The following is an 18,579-nucleotide window of genomic DNA, read 5'->3' as shown; positions in this document are numbered from 1 at the left end:
ATAGCTTCCAACTGGTGTGTTAAAATGTGCAGATGTAAACTTTTTTTTTTTTCCTGGAGAAATATGGTGGAACTCAGAAGAAGCATCTAATGTAGGAAAAATATCTTGCAGCCAAAAATAACGTTTCTTATACATATGGGAAAGTACTGCTGATTTACACATCTCACTTCTCAGAATACAGGGAAAGAGTTCTATATTTCTTTCCCAAAATTTATAAAGTACTAATTTATATCACAGCCTCTTGAAATGCCTCCATTTTATCTAGCACATTTGAGAGATTCAGGAATATTCATAGGTATTACAGAACAATGAGGGTCTAACACTGTATTTTAACAACTTTTCAGTACTACCAGCTTCTCATTAAAAACATGATCCTTTATCATCTTGGGGCTTCTGCTCCTCTCCAGTATATTCTTTCACAAAGAAACCTAGTACCTGATCTGAAGTGACTATTCTTATTTCCCACGCGTATTATAGATGCTAGCTTTTCAATGTTTTGTTTTAATCTTGCATTTGTACATCACTAACCTCGCTGCCTAATTTAAGTTTTACCTGCCTGCATTTAACAACACAAAGTTTTCTTTGCAAATCCTTCCAGCAGCTTCAGAGATCATGTTATCTTGGGCACAAATCGATCAGTAATAGGGAGTCTGAATTTAAAAGTCAGACTACTTCACAGTTACCCAGGAAACTTTCTTTTTGCTGAGACCTTTCTTTTCCCTGTAAATCCCAAATTAACAAAAGCATCCGAGGGTGGGTACATGAGGGTCAGGAGGGTGTGTGTTCAGAGTGACATCAACTGAGACAATAAAAGGGCTTCTAAGTTACTTAGAAGCTCTATTTTAAAGTTACATTTAAGGGGTCCACTAAACCAATTCAGTAGTCTTTAAATATACTTGACATCAAGAGACAGTCATCTGCCGACATACCCAAACCAGAAATCTGTTGAAGATACTATCTGGTAAGTATACTCTATTTTATTTCCAAGTTCTTTAGAAGACTTATTTAGAAAATTTCATCATTGATTCTTTATTCATTTTTACATTACCTTCTTTTCAGACTATCTTAAAAATAAAGTGAATATTAGTAAGATCAAACTGTTTTATTATCTGAACTAAATTTATGAAATGAAAAAATCTGAGACAGTGAGTTAGAAATATCCTGAAGTGAATCCAACTCCTGGATTTATAATATTGGGTTAGATGGACTGCTAGCACCACATTCATACTATCGTGCAAGATACCATGTAATAATTGCTTTCCTGACCTAGAGTAAAACTCAGAAATTACTGCAAAAATGGTATTGTGGAGTTTTATGTTTCTTAAATTCCAGTTACTCTGTATCAAATTTCTTAAGCTATCACATCAAGATGCCTTTTCTGGCTGCCAATACTGAAAATCCAAACTGGAAACTGATATTTGGGCTGTGACAATTCTGCCTGTTGTAACATCATCAGTAATAAATATTTTTCAAATATATCCCAAGTGGCAGTTCTGCTGATGATGTACAAAGCAGAGTGGAATTCACACTGGCAATGCAGGGCTATCACTGAAAAAAACTAGGGGATCAGTTCTGATTTCTCTTATGTAAATAAATGGGAATGACATAACTCAGTAGAGCTATGCCTCTATGCAAAATTGTCAAGAAAAGTGTCAGCCTCTTAATTCTAAAGAATATGCAAAAGAAAAAGGTAAAAGAACAAAGCTTTTCACTTGCATAGCTATATACAAGTATTTCAACATACTCAGAGCGTACAAAGTATAATAGTTGTTATAGTTATTGTTGTTATATAATGGAAGAACATGGTGCTTTTCACCCAATTATCCAAGAGATGAGTACCTATATGATGATGATGCTGCAGGGCAAATAATGGTGACCAAAGTTCTTAGACTTGCCTACGAAGTAAGTAGCTCACAAAATTAGTATTAGAACTAAATACTTCATTTGCATTCCTTGCTCTCACCCATTTCACACACACACAAAAAATTTCAAAATCACTTCTCTGATGTCTTCAAGTGTTTTTCTAAACTAAATTTATTTGGAATTAACAGAAATTACTTGAAATATTATACATGTATTCATTTCTATCTTTGTAGACAAAATGACTTCTATAAAAACTCTGGCCAGGACTGCAATCATTTTATATGCCATATGCTTTTTTACAAACTCTGACGGAAGACCAATGATGTAAGTACATTATTATACACATCCAAAGTTTGGAGGATGACTTTAGCTGTTCTTGCGAACATGGTTGGTTTGTCTGTATGTAAGTTTATGTGTATGCGAGTCTTTCTGTCTCTGCTTTTGAACCCTTTGGCCAAGCTAACCAAATTCTGTCCTCTAGATACAGCTGTAAAGATCTCAGATACTCTGAGTTCTTACAGATTTTTTAAAAATAGGCTGCTGAGTAGAGGGAGAAAAATTGTGTAAGTATTCTCTTAGGAATATCATTAGGTAAGCTGCATCTCTTTGACGCTGCAGGGGGGTCTACACAGGAGAACATCTTTCTTACTGTGTGAGCATCTAGATGGAACTTGTGCACTTAGACACTAACATCGACCAACAATGAGGCACAAATCCACAGGAGATCATGCTTCCTTAGCTCAGTGTTCACAGAAAACTACCACTGAGTAAATGCCATACTTTTATTGATCGGTTACCTATTATCATATAAGCCCTAAGCTCATCTACAACAGCTAAAATAAATGATAAATATACAGTCAATCTTGTCACAAAACTGGACTACTTCCAATTTCGATGCCTTCTCAGTACTGTATCCATTATCAACAAATCACTATCCACCCTCCTCTTCTCCAGATGTCATTCTACCCCTTACAAATTAGAAAGGTAGGTTCTAAAGCTCTGTATTGCAATACCTCACAAAAGTTCCCAAACCTGGGTTTTTGAGTGAAGATCTAGAATTCAAGAAGGGCCACTATGAGTCTCTTTCTTTGCTTTTCTCTCATGCAGGAAAAGATCAGTGAGTGAGATGCAACTAATGCATAATCTTGGAGAGCATCGACACACCGTGGAGAGACAGGACTGGCTTCAGATGAAACTGCAGGATGTGCACAGTGCCCTCGAGGATGCTCGGACCCAGAGGCCTCGAAACAAGGATGATATTGTCCTGGGTGAGATAAGAAGTAGGAGGCTGCTCCCTGAGCATCTGCGAGCAGCAATGCAGAAGAAATCCATTGACCTGGACAAAGCTTACATGGATGTACTCTTTAAAACAAAGCCATAATGAAAAAAGCCAGAGCATTATGTCTGTCCAAGTAAGCACGTGTCTGTATATCATTGATCAAGTAGGGCATTTTATTATTATTTATTCAAACTGCAGTAAGGATTAAAGGCTCCATTCCAGATTGTAGCCCCATTGAGTTAGACATTTTACAACGAAATAATAAAATGTATTTACAGTCCACCCATGACCATTGCTGCTAATTTCTGGGTATCTTTTAAATGGCTAATGTATCTTATATTTTTCCAGCATTAAAAGAAAGAGCAACCCAAAACAATAAGAAAGTTGAAAAATCATTTAAGACCAGTTCTACTACTCTCACATGGACAGCGTTTGCATGTAATCACTAGGCCTACCTGTACTGTTAGCCAACAGCAAATAAATGCAGTAGAACCTCTCTCCAGAAGTGGGCACCGTTTTGCCTAGGGTTAAATTTTGTTTAACTTTGTACTACTGAAAATATGTAAACTTAAATTTTCAGAAGGAGGCCTAAAATCAGATGAATGTTAATTACATAGCAAAAGCTGCATGATAATAATTTAGGATTAAAGAGTGCAAACATAAGAAATTAAAGTAGGAAAGCAAAGCTTAAGACGAAAGTACAATGGGATAAAATTAAAACAAATTATGTGCAAAACAGGGTAATTAAGTTTTGCAAAATGCTGAAATGAAGGGAAGGTTTGATTACCTTCCTCTCCTCCAAAAGCTGATAACCTATAATTAACTGCAGAAACAGTGGGAGCAGAGATGGTAGCATGTATCTAAGCATGGTCCTAACTATAGAACTGGGAAATGATTCTACACCAGACAATTACAATTGAAACAAAAATGTTGCAATATATATATTTTTGTTGCTCATTTTCTCTGTAAGCTATCTACCCTTGAATTTCTGTATGTTGTACTAGGCCTCATGTGTAAGTATATTTTGTTTGTGAGACCAGTGGCTCTCATGAATAAAATTACTAATTTTCATATGCCATTTTTTGTAGAATTGGGATCTCAGTTTGCCAAATCCCCAAAACGAGAACCATTAACACACAGAAATCAACCTGGGAGAGGAACCATTAGCTGTAACATATTCAAACTCTACACAGCACTCAAAAAGAATCAGACATAAGTATTGATGGGAAAAAATCAATTTTGATAACAAAAATTTTAAAAAGCAGCAAATATAAAATTATTTTGAATAGTATATGCACACGTGTACTTAGGACCCTCAATCATTTCTGACTAATAACGTTTTCTCAATAGAAATAATGGTTGTTGCTTCCAAATTTGTCATTGCCAGAGCTCAAACCCAGATGAACTGCTGCTCTAAGACAAAGTGTCTGCATGTATGTTCCCATATCGCTTCTTATTTGTTTGATGTCTGGCACACCTTGGGGAACCTAGTAAAAACTCATAAATCATTACAAATATAAATGCAATCTGCTGGAGGCTAGAAAGGTCCTTGCAACTAGTGAACTGTAGTTCATAATCTTGGCTATACTTTTAGTAATGTAAAGGCCCTGATGCTGCAAGCAGATGTTATGCCTGTGCACATCAGTGCGCCCCACACACAGACAAGGGTTCCACGCCACTTGTCTATTTGTAGAATCAAGGCTTTAAAGTGCACTTTCTATTTATTCTTCTATCAGACATCTGTGCTAACTTAAAGAAATAAACTTGCATTTTTGTACCTATGTCTCACTTATGTGTTACCAAATAAAGTGGACCAAAAGCTCTTGGACATTATTTCAAAGCATAATAACCGAGTGACCTGTAACTATTTGGATACAATTTAGCATTTGGGGCAAGATTATTGAGCCATTTTATTTTATTACATCAATATAAATACAAAAATAATGATGAAAGCAATTTTTCTTTTTCCTTTTGTCTTTCCTGCATACAAAATCATACTCATGGTTAAACAAAAGTGTTTGTCTAGCACAGACCTATTTATGTACCCTTACAATAATGATACAGGTGCAGAAACTATATAATCTTCAAGTCCCAAATTCATAAACTGTTTTATTTTTATCTGAACGAAGAATTCTATTATCTAAACAACTTGTTCTTCCTAATCTCCAGCTATCCAGTAGATGAAAGATGCTTACAAAAATATTTACATTCTCTGTACACTGCAAAAAATAGTTGTTGCTTACATAGGGCTTCAGGGTCAGAGACAGACAATGCACCACTGAACATCACTTAGCTAGAAATATGGCCACAAACTGTACTCACCACTGTCTCACTCATAGCTAAAATCATGTTTGCTTTGCCCACATACAGCATGACTCCCCAGAAGGACTAAAGCCAGTACAGTGGCAGATGAATTAGTGCTAGGTAATGCCCATTAGAAAAAATATGTAATTTGAATGAAATTATTTAATAATGGTAATTATCTAGAAAACAGATTTGTTATGGCTCTTTAGCTTAAACCTCTGAGCAGTGTAGCAGCAGTCAAAACAGCAAAATGTTCAGAGTGGGGCAGAGGATGTTATAAAAAACATTTTAATACCATGATATATTGCAAAGATTCTTCTTCACCTGGACTAACACATGCAATTTTGGTCATCTCTTTCATCGATTAAGGGGACTTGAAAGAGAATGATAAGAAATAATAGGACCACTGAAACACTTGTATATGATAATAAATGGTAACAACAGCAGTCAGAAAACAAATTAAAAAAGAAGAGGCATAATAAATATAGGATGAATGAACAGTATGGAGAGATAAACGGTATTGCCAACCTATCTTTCTAAGAGAATAAGGAAAGAGAGACGAAGAATTGAGCTTGCACATGGCTGAATACGGAGCTTTTAGCCAGTATGAGCCAAAATCTCATCTCCAGCCAATGCCACTGGAGGAGACAGTGGCATGACTTGGGCCTTGCAAGGGTTTGAGTAGCTCACTCAACCCTACAACTTGGGCTCAAGTTCATTTCCCGCACATGCACTGGAATGTGCCTTAAATCTATGCCAGGCTGCATACTTGCATGTAAACAATATGAATACTAAGTGAGCCTGCACTTCACAACAGACTCTGACATGCATGTGACTGCCAGAGGACATTTACTATGTCCCCTGTTATAGTGAGATAAAGTTAGAAAACTATTAGGTCCGCATCCCTTCACATCCACAGGATCAGCCTTCCAAAGATGGGGTGTCTCTAGAAGGCCTCTTTCCTCCCTGAAGAATGTGGTTTCTATGCATATACTTCCTTTCAGGCAGGAAACCTTGCTTCATGATCTGACAAGGGCTTTTTGTTAAGACCTACCCTGGGCAGATGGATATCTATTATGAATACCTGTTTTTTATAAAATTCTCAGTGAAAAGAAATATAATCGCATCTCTCACTCATGACTCATTGAAACAAAAAGCACTAATATCAATATGCATCCTCAGGGGAAGTAAAACAGTGGCATGTGAAAAAAAAAACATGAAAAATTAACAAAGCCAAAATTGCAGGAACTCTAATGAAAACTAGATAAATTGTTAAGATCTGTAGGTAAAACCTACTGCTGGTGACTTAACTGCTAGTGATTTGGCTTTCTTAGCAGCTTCTAACTGTGGCTGCTGTAAATACTGCTGTTCAATATTGCTCATCTGACTGTTAAACAGCATGTAACATCTGACTCCTCGCCTAGTTAGACATTCTAACAGCTTTTGTGCGGGCTGCTTGGCCATCATTGTTCTGCTGGTGGATTTCTAGAACTGCGTGGTTTATCTCTGTGGTAATTGTTAAAGGGTGGAAAAGAGAATTCGTTTCACAGGTTCATGTTTTGCTGTATGTTGTAGTAAAGGTTGTGACTTTTATGGGGCATTTCAACATAGCAAAGCCACAAATCCTTGCTCTCTTGCCCCCTCTTTCCCTCCTCTCCCCAATGAGCATAAGGTGTACAACTTGTCTATCCAATATTCCCTGCCTGAAGCTGTCAGATCTGCTAATGCATCAGGCAAGTCCAGAGGTGTACACTTACTGAATCTTTAGATTAATACTTAGGTGTCCCTGAAAGAGGAGGATGCTCTGTAAAATATATAAGAAGCACATGAAAGGCATTGGAGGCAGTATTCCAGTCTCTGGTATCCGAGAGCAAATTTGTCAACTTCCTGCACCAGAGGTTAAATCAGAACCCCTGTTCAGGGTGAATATACTCATCAGTAGGATATACAGTCATGTTCCCTCTTACTTGTATGTTTTCCTTGGGAGGTCTGGTCCAACAGTGGCTTAGAATAGAGTTTTATGAGACTCTGAGAAGACCCTATACATGGTGGTTGATCTTCACAGTGAGGCTGCCCCAAAATATCCAATCTGCAACCCAAGTGGGTTCCCACAGTGCACAGCAGAAAACATAAACATTCAAAAGTCTGGGCAAAGATTTGCTCCTTCCCTTCCTCTTCCCAAATGCTCCACTAATTCAATTTACTTCAATATACTTATTGTCTAGAGTTCTACAGTCCTTTCACCTGATATGGAAGTCAAGCTCTGCTTGTATTTGATGATGCTGTAAAGAACATCTTAGAAGAGAGACAAATGTTGTCTTTAGATCTGAATAGAGTTAGGGCTTTGTATTGTTTTATTGTTCCCTAATGAGGAGCGCAAACGGCATAAGTGTCATCTTAACAACTCTTGACACTTCAGCACACTGAAGGTGCCAACAGTGCGGGACATGATAGTTCTGCTGAGGTATTATGGAATGAAAGCCACGTCCACTAATTTTATTCCTAAATAGACTGCAGATTACACAAACTCCATATGACCAATAGGGCTGTGGAAACCTAAACATTGTTGTGCTAATTTAACTCAGTAATCGGTTTTAGGATGAAGGTTGAGATAGCAAAGACATCCAGCTCGTCTAGCTGAACTCTATTATAGCCACCTTTGGCTTTTTCTCGTATGCCAGGCGGGGGCAGGCGGGTGACCGTGCCAGCGTGCCGCGGGGCGAGGCGACAGGCCTGGCTGCCGGGTACGCGCTGCCACGTAAAACCAGTGAGGGCTGTTCCTCCGAGGGCCTGTGTGTCAGCACTGACAGGGCTCCGGCGGGCAGGCGGCCGCCCGGTCGTTGTCCCCTCCGCGCGGCTCTAAGGGGAAGGTTTGGCCCATCTGCCTCATCCAACGGCGGGCGGCGCTCGCAGCTCTTCCCGCCGGCGGGCGGCGCTCGCTCTCCTCCCCTCGCCTCTTCCCACCGCCTCTCGGGACCGCCGATCGGCGGCCTCCGGCCTCGGAGGAGGCTCCGCCTGTTTGGCCGCGCACGAGCTGCGGCGGCTGCCGGCGGGGTGGCGATCCGGGCCCTGCCCGGTGCCCGCAGCGCGGTGCCCGCAGCCCGCCGCCCCCGCAGCCCCCGCCGCCTCACTGCCCCTAGCAACGGCGTCGCCTCGCGCCCCGCCTCGCCCCGCCCCCTCCGCAACTCTCGTGAGATCTCGGGGCCGCCGCCTCCTCCTCCTCTGCGCGGCGGGCGGCTCTCGCGAGAGGCGGCGGCGGGGGTCGCCGGGCCCGGGGAGCTGCCGGTGGCGGCGGGAGGCGGCGGCTTGGCCGCGGCGCCGCGCGGGTGAGTGGCGGTGCGGGGCGGCGGCTGAGGGCCGGGCCGGGCGGGACTCCACGCCGCTCCGCGGAGGCTGTGTGCCGGTGCCGGCGGGCCGCTCCCCCGCGGCCGGGGCCGCTGCGGCGGAGGGTGCGGGCGGCGGCGTGCCCCTCCGGCCCGGCTCTCGCCCACTCTCCGGGCTGCGGGAGGCCGGCCCGCCCGTGGCTCCGCCGGGGGCCCCGTGAGGGAGCGGAGCGGCGCTACGGTCGCCCACGGACGGCGTTTGGGGGCGGCCTCGGGAGGCACGGCAGCTGTCCGCCGGCCTGGCTTCGGGCGCCCCGTCGCCTGACACAGACCGAGTGCGGGAGCTTTACGCTTTACAAGCACCGTAGAAAGAGTACCTCGGTCGGGCCACTGAGCCGCGGTGACGCTGCTGCGTGTGGTGCCGTGAATGGGCCGAACGCTGCTTGAATTACTGGTTTTATTCGTGTGCTCTTTATTGGTAAAACCCGCAATTGCCGTGCGGGCTGTACAGAAACAGCGTTGTTGCTTAGGGCTGCCTGACAGCTATCGTGTAATTCCTGAGCGTACTTACTTTGCGTAATCCCTGAGCGTTTACTGACCTGCTCAAATTATTTCATAATGAGTCCAATATTTTTGTAAAACTATTTTCCACATAACCATATTTTATTTACAGAAAATATCAATTGCTTGTATGATAGATCTGTTAATAGTACAAGTATGTGTTGCAGTTGCCTATCGTTACTTTTTTTCTTTAAATTTACTTTTGTTTCTAGCTATTGCTTCTGCGTCTTTTTCCTTTTCATCTCTGATCCTATTAAACTTGTCACTTTAGAACTCTCTTCTGTCAGCATTTGGATCCAGCTCCATCATTTTTCAGGTTTGTTTCTGTTGCTTGTCTGGCTTCTTTGTCCAAAGCAGTGGTTGAGTATTGTATCTTTTTGTTCTTTATTGTTGGCTGCCTCTTACAAATTCGGGTACGTGCTTAAAACCTGGCTTCTTGGTAGCCTTTTGACTGTCATCTTCTGGTCTCCTTATGAATCATCTTCAGTGATTCATTGAAAGAGTACTTATCTCTGTTGTTTCTTCAGCGTTGGGGTTCCTTTCCCTGGAAGACCCTCTCTTTCTCTCTTCAATTGGCTCTTGAATTAGATGGTCCAGAAATACAGTTCAAATTACCAACTTCACACTGTTCACAGTCCATAACCTGATAGTTCACACTTGTTTTCTTTTATCTCAACTAAAAATCTGTCTCTGCATCATCTTGTGTAGGTTACCTTGAATTCATGTAACTTGAACTATACAGTACAGTCAAAAGGTACTGGCTGATTTTTAAAAATCTTTTTTTTAACCATTTCTCTGCAGTTAAGGAAAACTGTTCCACTGTATTTGTTTTGCGGGTCTGTCAGTGTGGATTTGTCTTTGACTAGGTCTTTTTCTTGTAAAACATCACAGAGAACTTTTTTTTTTTTCTATTAAGACGCACAAACCTCCTGCCAAGAGCCTTTGCATATTACCTCTCGATTTGTCCCATTTCTGTCTCAAAAACTCATTGTAGTCTATTACATCCTGCCTGTGGTTATCATAGCTGCCTACTGATGATGCTGTTTGGGACTGTCCTTAAAATTTTTTTTTCAGCACATGTTTGTATTTGTGCTTTCGCCCAGTGTGTTAATGCCAGGGAAGCTGGGGGTTAAAAAACCAAGAAGTTAAAGCAGGTGTCGTATTGCAGGTTAAATTCCTTCTTGAAGCCCAGTTTTCCTTTTAGGTGCCATTGTATTTGAAAATTGTAAACAACCGATGTGTGGATCACACTGCTTGTTAAGTTAGACATAAATGTCATCACCATTGGTTTTTCTGTCACTTTGTTATAAACTGTATGCTTCTGTAGATTGTGCACTTGAGGCTGGGGCTCTTTTCTCCTGTATGCATACACAAAAATAAAAATCTCACTCTATGCTAATGTCTTCCAGCACAGATCTCCTTTAGCAGTGTTGCTTAAATCTTGGGCCAGTGCTGTTGCTTATCAATAAAAGTATGTATCTCTTTAAAATATGTATAAAATCAAAAGCTAATTTAGGATTCATTTAAAATGTGAAAAATTATTTGGAATTTTCTCACTCACTGAGATGTATTGTTACTGCTAGGAACAACCACGGGTATAGACCTTGCTTGTTTCTTCAGGAAATCTACCCAATACTGTTTCATGCTATTCGTCTTGTCACTGATGCTGAACGTTACAAAGCTCTGTGTCCGTCTGCTTTCTGTTTTATAGTGCTGGGCCACGGGATAGGGCTAGTAGTAGCAGCAAGAAGTTAGGTTCTGCTTCTTTTTCCCTGCAGTGATAACCACGATTCTGCTTTTGTGTGGGCGAAGTTGCTCAATCCACTGAGCTTTTTATAGGTAGACCTAGGCTGTTTTTACACAATGAATCCTAATACAGAGGGGGAGTTTGGAATCATCTGCCTCTTGCTTTTTAGGCTTCCAATATCAGATAGGTGTGTTATAGTCATGTTCCTCTTAGGAATCACAAAGTTAAAGCTCGCAAGACAGTCACTGGATATCTGTTGCTCATGGTGCTATAGAAATAGGAATATTATCAGCTTCACATGACTGCTCAATATTTAATTAATTTTTTTTTAGTTCTCATTAAGACAAGCTTCAATCCTGACCTACTGTGTTCATGTTGAGACTATTCCAAAGGATGTTTCTTAGCTATGCTTTAATCAGTGTCAGTTTGATAACATTTCAATGATGATAATTTGTAAAGCTACTTTATGTGGCTGAATTGCATCTGATGACTACACTAGTTTGCAAGAAACTCACTTGGCAGGTATGGATTTCCATGATATATAGTGTTTGCATTATGAGCATGTGTGCTTTGAACTGTGTTTGTTAATTAGGATGTAATGTTACTTTGCTTGCATTCTCAGTAAATCTTATTTGTAAGTTAGTTTTTGTTGTTGCTGCTCTTGTGCTTTGACTAGAGGCATCGAACATTTGACTGTCACCCCTTACGGAAAGTCTAAATAACCTGAATATTGGAGCTTCTCTGTTGCAACTAATGCAGACTTTGTTCTAGTGGTTACTTATCTGTTGGATCTTTCTGATTATCCTGGTTCACCTTTACAGTGTATTTCACTGATGGAGCAGGTTAGAGCAGATAAGATTCTGAAACCTGTCCTACTTTAGGAAATGCTTCTCACCAAGGCTTAAAGCTGAGTAGCTGACTGAAGTATTAAATGTTAGTTATCTGAATGTTGTCTTCTGTACTGACAGCTGGAGCAATCAGTTCTTTGATCCACCTGACGAGCTGGTGTCCAGAAGATGACATCTTGGGCCTCTCCCTCAAAATTTCAGGCTATTTTAATAATCTGTTTTAGTAAGACTCCAGAACTTTGCAGCCTTACAAGTATTCTCGATAAATACAGTGTGGCTGGCTGGCTTGAAACATACTGATATTTGTTGAGAATTGCTTTACGTTTTTCCTGAAGGATTTCCAAAGAGCTTGCCCCCCACCTGCAGATCTTGAAGAGTGCAAGTCCTGCGTTCTCACAAAAGTCTATGCCCGCTTCTGTCCAGCATCTGATATTGTCTAAATCTTGCTTAATCTGCTGTACTACTTTTGCGCATTTTATTTTGTCATGGTACAGAACTGAATATCCTTTAAGTATTACTTAACATAATCTGTTCTACAGCTATCACAAGTCAGTGTATGATACATCCTTTCATGAGCTCTTCAAGTGGTGGTGTAAACACATTAATTACTCTATTTTGCAATGCTTAGGGTAGCTCTACCACATGGACTATTAGCTTCCTAAACCCGCTGGGTGTCTGTTTTTACAATTCCTGTGTATTTCAGTAGCGAACCACTTTCCTAAATTAGTGGTGATTCTGGCTTCAGGTTGATGTCAGCAAATCTGAAGTGTTCTACTATCTATGTTGAAAGCTTTGAAGATTAAAGTCTGGTTCCTAATTCCCTATTTTACACAATTATTCCCTGTGCTAGTTCTCTGGAGCACTAGCTTTCTGCAGATGGGTAAGAAATCATTCTTCGCTCCTGGAGAGTTGCTTATTGGCTAATTAGAATGGCAGTCGGTTTTGCCAATATGACAGTGTGTTGTGATCTACAAAGGATATTTGGATTTGATTTTTTTTTTTAATTTCATGTGCTCCCAGTGCCTCTTCGCCTTTACCAATATTTCAGACGCAGTTCCTTGATTTCATGGGAGGCATTGAACAGTATTTGGGGCCACGTACTCTTGCACGTCTTTTGCTGTACATGCAAGGCCAGAATGTTCTGCAAAGAGCTTTCTTTATTGCCCACAGTTTGAATCCATGTAAAAAAGAAAAAAATAATTTGAACCACAATCGAAACATTCTGTTCTATTGCAGAAAAAAGTGGATTTGCAGAAGTCTTTAAAAATTAATCAGGAGGGCTAGTTAGTTACTTTGCAGTATTTATACGGCATTTGCTAATTGAAAATTTCTATTTTCAGTAGAAAAAGGCGTCAAAAATATTCTTTATTTATGGTCTTACAGGTTTGTTAAAACCTGAATAAAATTGATAAGTACATTTGTTCATAATCCGCATGGAAGTGCTATCAGGAATGGTCAAGAGGAAAAAAAAAAAGGCTGCATTACAACAAGTTGTTTCTTAGAGAAGTGTTATTTGTTAAGATCCTGCTGAGTAGAGGATGGAGGGAAGACTGATGCTTCTTCACAAGTTCATGGTGTGATGTGCTTGGAGCTATACCAGTCTTATATAATACTTATTAATCCTTAATCAATTATTAATAATTATCAATAATTATTTAATATAATGTTATTTTATATAATATATAAAATTATATATAATATAATCTTATTTAATATAATCTTATATTAAGAAGTTTCAGAAGATGTGGTTTTGGACGCTTTCAGATTGTTTTTCTTCTTTTCATAACTGCTCTAGTTCTGATTTGTGTGCCTGTCTGGTACTTCATCAGTGACACTGCAGGGGTTCCTCATATGTGTTAAGCTGGGGAAAGGGAATACTGTTGTTCATGAGGAGCAGTCCCATTTATTTGTTTCTGTCCTTCTGTGCCATCTATTGTTTGTAATGGCTGAAGTGTGTAGCTGCATAGCAAAGCAGACAGAAGAACTGATCCTACTTAAAACAATTTTTTTCTTTGAAGTGTATATGTACCTCCTATATATGTATATACCCTCCTGTTGAATCTGTCACTTCCATTAAATGAAAGACGGAGAGAAGGCAGAAAGTGTGAGGCAATTTAAGAAAGTGGCTCTAAATTGTCCTTTCAGCTGCAGTTCTCATAAAAACAGGCACTTTTATGTGTTTTTCCAGTGCGAAAGCTAAATGCAAATACTGACATCTTACCTCAGTGAAATGAGTAAGAATTAGCTGCTGGGTGACAACCTGTTCTGATAAGGTACCTGTTTTGGTCCATACCTGAGAGGGTAAGGTGTTTATAAGTCCTTTGGATGGTCTGAAAGGGAAGAGAGAATTTGTGTAAACAAACAAAAGCTTGAAAAGAAACGTGTGGTGCTAAATGAGCCTGTCGCTGGTGCTTCAGCGAACACAGGGGTCGAAGCAGGACCCTGTGGTAATCAGTAGCTGGGAGTGATTGCAGAACGGGAGCTGTGGTGTTGTGCTGGGGGATTGCCGTTCTTTGCTTTTTGTTGCCACGAGTACTAAGGCTCACTGTGGATTTTGCTCGAGTGGCACAATTTGTTTCAGTTCAGGATTAAAGGTGTCTCCATTTTTGTATTAGTTGTGTGTGAAAATGGTACATCATTTTGCACCTAAGTTCTGAATGACTGCTGCTGAACTAACTCATGACTGGATTTATAAACCAGCCTTCCTTCCCCTTGTCTCCTTAATAATACTTCTTCTGTTCTGAAATAGGTTGTAGGTTTCTCCTTGTTAAGCATCTAAACACACCTGATAAATGTGTGTAAATCCTATAACCTTCTATGTCTGTGTAATATTGTCACCCATTGACTGTGCTTTGATAACCTGAATTTCCAGGTAATACACAATGAAATGCCTGTTGGTGTTTTGCCTTTTTTTTTTTCCTTTTTTTTTGCATGAGAAAGTTGAGTACTTCCTGTAATTTTAAATAATGTTTTTTCCTTTCTTGACTCTATATGGACACCTGACCATACGAGTCTTCCAATCACAGTGTGTTTAATTATAGAAACCATAACAGGAAAAAAACCCAGCCCTGTGGTGGAGATTGTATACTTGGTATAAAATCAGTTTTCTTTGTTAGAACTGAACATGAAAGGAAAAACTCATATACAACTAATATTTTTAAGAAGCTTTTTCTCTACCAGTCCCCTGAAATAAAAAATATTGGGTCTAAATTTAGTGAAGAGAATCTAAATTTCTCAGAAGAGCTTTTCTATTTTCCATGACTAGAGGGACTGTTTGAGAAACTACCTTGTTTTAAAGAAGTCTCAATTCCTTTGGGACTCACTTCCAAAAAGGATAAGCTTCATTGAATATCATTGAAATGTATCTCCTCCCCCCCTTTATTATGATGCTTCTAAAATATTTAGCTTAAAATTTTAGAGAAACATAGTAGGCTTGCCTTTCCAATACTTAGTAGGCTTATCTGTCTGTAATTCGATTTTTTTTTTTCCAGATGCTGTACAATCATCAGCTGTTCACTTGTGGCTACTTTTTCGTTTTTGTAACCAGGGCATTCTGAATTATACAACTCCCTTGACACAAGTATCACTTATAGGTATGACTTGAACACCAGTCATTTAAGATTGGCTATCTTTTTTAGCAGTCACAAAGTTGTTTTATCTACAAGTGAATTTTAGTGGGAGTTGAACATGATATTGGATCCCAGTCGAGGGGTAGGCTTATAATGTGTATTTTTCTATTTAATTTTTTACTCTTCTCCAAAAGTCAGTGAAACTGGACTACACTGTTTCTAAGGATTGCTGTTGATCCCATTTTGGAGTAAGGACTCGGATATAACTGTTTGTTAATCTGAATTCTGTTTGCCTCTTGGGCAGCCATTCACATTGTAAACTTGGTCTCTCTTCGGCAGTTGGTATCTTTCTTTGAATTAACTTTATACGTTTGAAAGACAATTATGATGGGTTTGCCTTGTGTTTTATAACCAATGACTTTTTTGTTTGGACACAGCGAAATTAATTGTGGCAAAATTGAAGTTGTCTGCCAACATTTTTAGAACTGTATTTCTTACAACAATAGTCTTTTTAGTGCAGGTATCAGCAAAATGTATAAAATATTATTGTCATGCAATTTAGAAGCTGTTCTTCAGTATATCCTATTTTCTGTGATCTCTACTTAAAAAAGCCAAAACCTAACAACACTAAATTCTGCATGTCTAATTTTTTTTTTTCCTGTGTGGCATTATTGAAAGGTAAACACTGCTCTCTTAATGTAGGTTTTGAGTGCTGCATGTGTGCTTTTCAGAGCAGTAGTGTGAGGAAGCTGGCAGTGGAATGGCAGGACGGCCTCATCCTTATGACAGTAACTCCAGTGATCCAGAGAATTGGGATCGGAAATTGCATAATAGACCTCGTAAACTTTGTAAACATTCAAGGTAGGTGCTGTGTACCGTCTATTGCATCTCAAAAACTACAATAAAAGTCCATTCTAAAGGCTACTGTATCTGGTTGTGGCAAGTCCTGTCATAAATTTTGTAGTTCTTCTGAAAAGGAACACTTGTTAATTCTTTAAAAAGGTATTTTCTAACCTAACTGATTTGTCAGCTTCCCCTTTCTGTGCCTAGATTTGTTTTGCTGTGGATGGTATTTTAGTCTTTTTTAAAAAACTTAAAATGCCTTGTATGCATATCAAGATACCCACTGAGTGACTAAATATATGAATTGTTTCTGGGTGCTTACTAGGGGTTGCTTCCTGTTCATCTCTTCTTAGTTGTTAGTACTCTCTGTTAAGTAGCATACATAAAATACGTGCAACTTGTTCACAGTGATAACTAATAGTTTCTTGCATGCCAGTATCACACTCCATAGTGCTTTCTTTGTAAAGCGGTGTGTCAGATCATGCTTTCGCCCGCATCCCTCACAGTAAGCATGTTTTTTTTAAAATGCTTCTTGATTTGAGACGTTATGAAGTTAATTAGTATTTTTGCAGCATATAGTGTTCAAAAATGAACTAAGCAAAGCAGTTCTTCACATACATTTGGTAGGTGACTAAGCGTGTTGCTGGAAATATATATAAGCGTCCAAATAAGTGTGTATCTTCCAAGTACTTTGCCCTTTTAGAAGTGCTAAATATAACTAAAACATCTCTGTTAGCTAGCTAAAATTGTTAGTGATTTAAGCTTTCCCACTTGCAAGAGGATAGGAAAAGAGCTAAGGGGCATACGCAATAACAGCAACTTAATTCACATTTTTATTGCATAGATCCAGATGAACTGGACTCAAGCATTGCCCAAAGTATTCTATGGGCTGTTGATATTGTGCATTATTTTCCTGTCATTAAGGCTTGGATAATTGTGTGACATCCAAGACGGCAGGAAAAAAGAATGCACCAATAATTAGAAGGCTCACAGGAAGATTCGCATAATTATAGGCCTGTCTGTGATATGTCTAATGGAACAGTTAACAGAACCAAGGAGGATGGCTGCTGCTGCTGGTCAGTATAGGCTTATGCAATATAGCTTTGCAGAGTTGATGTCTTTATTGAGGTGATGGTGTCTAGTAAGTGATTGATCTGTGCTTCTTATTTAGGATCAAAATGTGGCGCAGTATCAGCAAATGAACAATATAGATATAATAGGTCATTGTATGCAAGTGGAGGACCGTTTGCTGTCACATGTAATTCGTCTCTGATGCCATTCTACCTCCCGTGACTGGTCATCTGGAATAAAATCTAAAACTGATAGTGATGCAGATGACCCATGGTGGGGAGTGTTAAATAATGAAAAGGACTCGTTAATAGGACACGATCTGAGTGGTTTGATATTGGGTGCAAATAACCGTGTGTTCTTCATAAGGCTAAATACAAAGTTAAACATTTAGGAACAGAGAATTTAGGCCATTTTTGTAGACTACATCAACTCCTGATCATTGGTAGTAGTGGCGCCGTAAGGAACACTGCCTCAGTGGGTGGTCAATTGAACAAAAGCCTCCAGTAACACCATATGGTCAAAAGGGCTAATGCAGCTGTTGGATGTACAGTGGAGTTATTGGAAGTCTGGTATCAGCAGTTCAGGGAAGATTTTGATTAGAGGGGATTCTGAAGACATAGAAGTTACTAAATACCTTTTCAGACAGGGAAAACTCAAAGGTTAAATAATGACCTCTTGATCAGTCTCTAAAGATTCTTGCAGAAACAGCATTATGGTGATGAGCTTTAGTCAGTAGGCAAATTTGTAATGAAGTGTAGTAGCTGGAAACTGAAGCTAGGTAAATTCAGTCCAGAGAAACAGTGCATATACCTTACCATGTGTGGTCTGTTGAGGATTATCTATTTTGGGGAAATGTTGAAATAAAAAGCTGTGCAGCTTTATGAAAAGATTATTTGATGCAGATAGGGGTTAACTCGAGGAAGTCTACGGCCTATTCCTTTCAGATAGGAAGGCTGCTGTTGATCACTTCATATAATCTGAATTCAAGGTTCACACATCAGAAGGTATGAAATCTATGCCTCTAAAATAATTGCAGTTAAGTTAGACCTATTTCTGGCAAAACATAATGTGTTTCAAATAAAATGCTGAACAGCCAGTGTTTTATGGAAGCTTTTAATGTGTACTGCGGGGGTATAGTATTCAAGGGAACATCTGATTTCCACCTGCTCCC

The 18,579-nt window shown here is 39.7% G+C and overlaps 2 protein-coding genes across 5 annotated transcripts in view; both read left to right on the top strand.

The window, feature by feature from the left end:
• The first annotated feature begins 2,092 nt into the window (after positions 1-2,092).
• Positions 2,093-4,217, top strand: PTH (parathyroid hormone). Its single transcript, XM_075094876.1, has 2 exons — positions 2,093-2,187; positions 2,971-4,217. The coding sequence occupies exons 1-2, from the start codon at positions 2,102-2,104 to the stop codon at positions 3,242-3,244; spliced, it is 360 nt and encodes a 119-aa protein (XP_074950977.1). The 5' UTR covers positions 2,093-2,101; the 3' UTR covers positions 3,245-4,217.
• A 4,417-nt stretch (positions 4,218-8,634) lies between these two features.
• The window catches only part of BTBD10 (BTB domain containing 10), a 29,928-nt gene continuing 19,983 nt past the window's right edge, over positions 8,635-18,579 (top strand). The window contains exons 1-3 of one of the 4 annotated variants that reach the window (XM_075094870.1): positions 8,676-8,772; positions 15,417-15,518; positions 16,226-16,355. In XM_075094870.1, the coding sequence (XP_074950971.1) occupies positions 16,255-16,355 (101 nt within the window). In that variant the 5' untranslated portion in view covers positions 8,676-8,772; positions 15,417-15,518; positions 16,226-16,254. Of the gene's footprint in view, positions 8,773-15,416; positions 15,519-16,196; positions 16,356-18,579 lie in introns of those variants that run through there. The other 3 variants (XM_075094869.1, XM_075094871.1, XM_075094874.1) reach the window with 3 other exon arrangements.

This window comes from Phalacrocorax aristotelis, chromosome 5, assembly GCF_949628215.1.
Source record: "Phalacrocorax aristotelis chromosome 5, bGulAri2.1, whole genome shotgun sequence".
NCBI classification, from domain to species: Eukaryota; Metazoa; Chordata; class Aves; order Suliformes; family Phalacrocoracidae; genus Phalacrocorax; species Phalacrocorax aristotelis.
Note: the sequence above shows the minus strand (reverse complement) of the source record. Positions and strands in the feature narration are given on the sequence as shown.

What these genes read in the sequence shown, in the direction of transcription:
- PTH (XM_075094876.1), top strand. Translation starts at nt 2,102, where the DNA reads ATGACTTCTATAAAAACTCTGGCCAGGACTGCAATCATTTTATATGCC. An exon ending in TCTGACGGAAGACCAATGAT is followed by an intron (nt 2,188 to 2,970) that starts GTAAGTACATTA and finishes TCTCTCATGCAG; the next exon opens with GAAAAGATCAGTGAGTGAGA.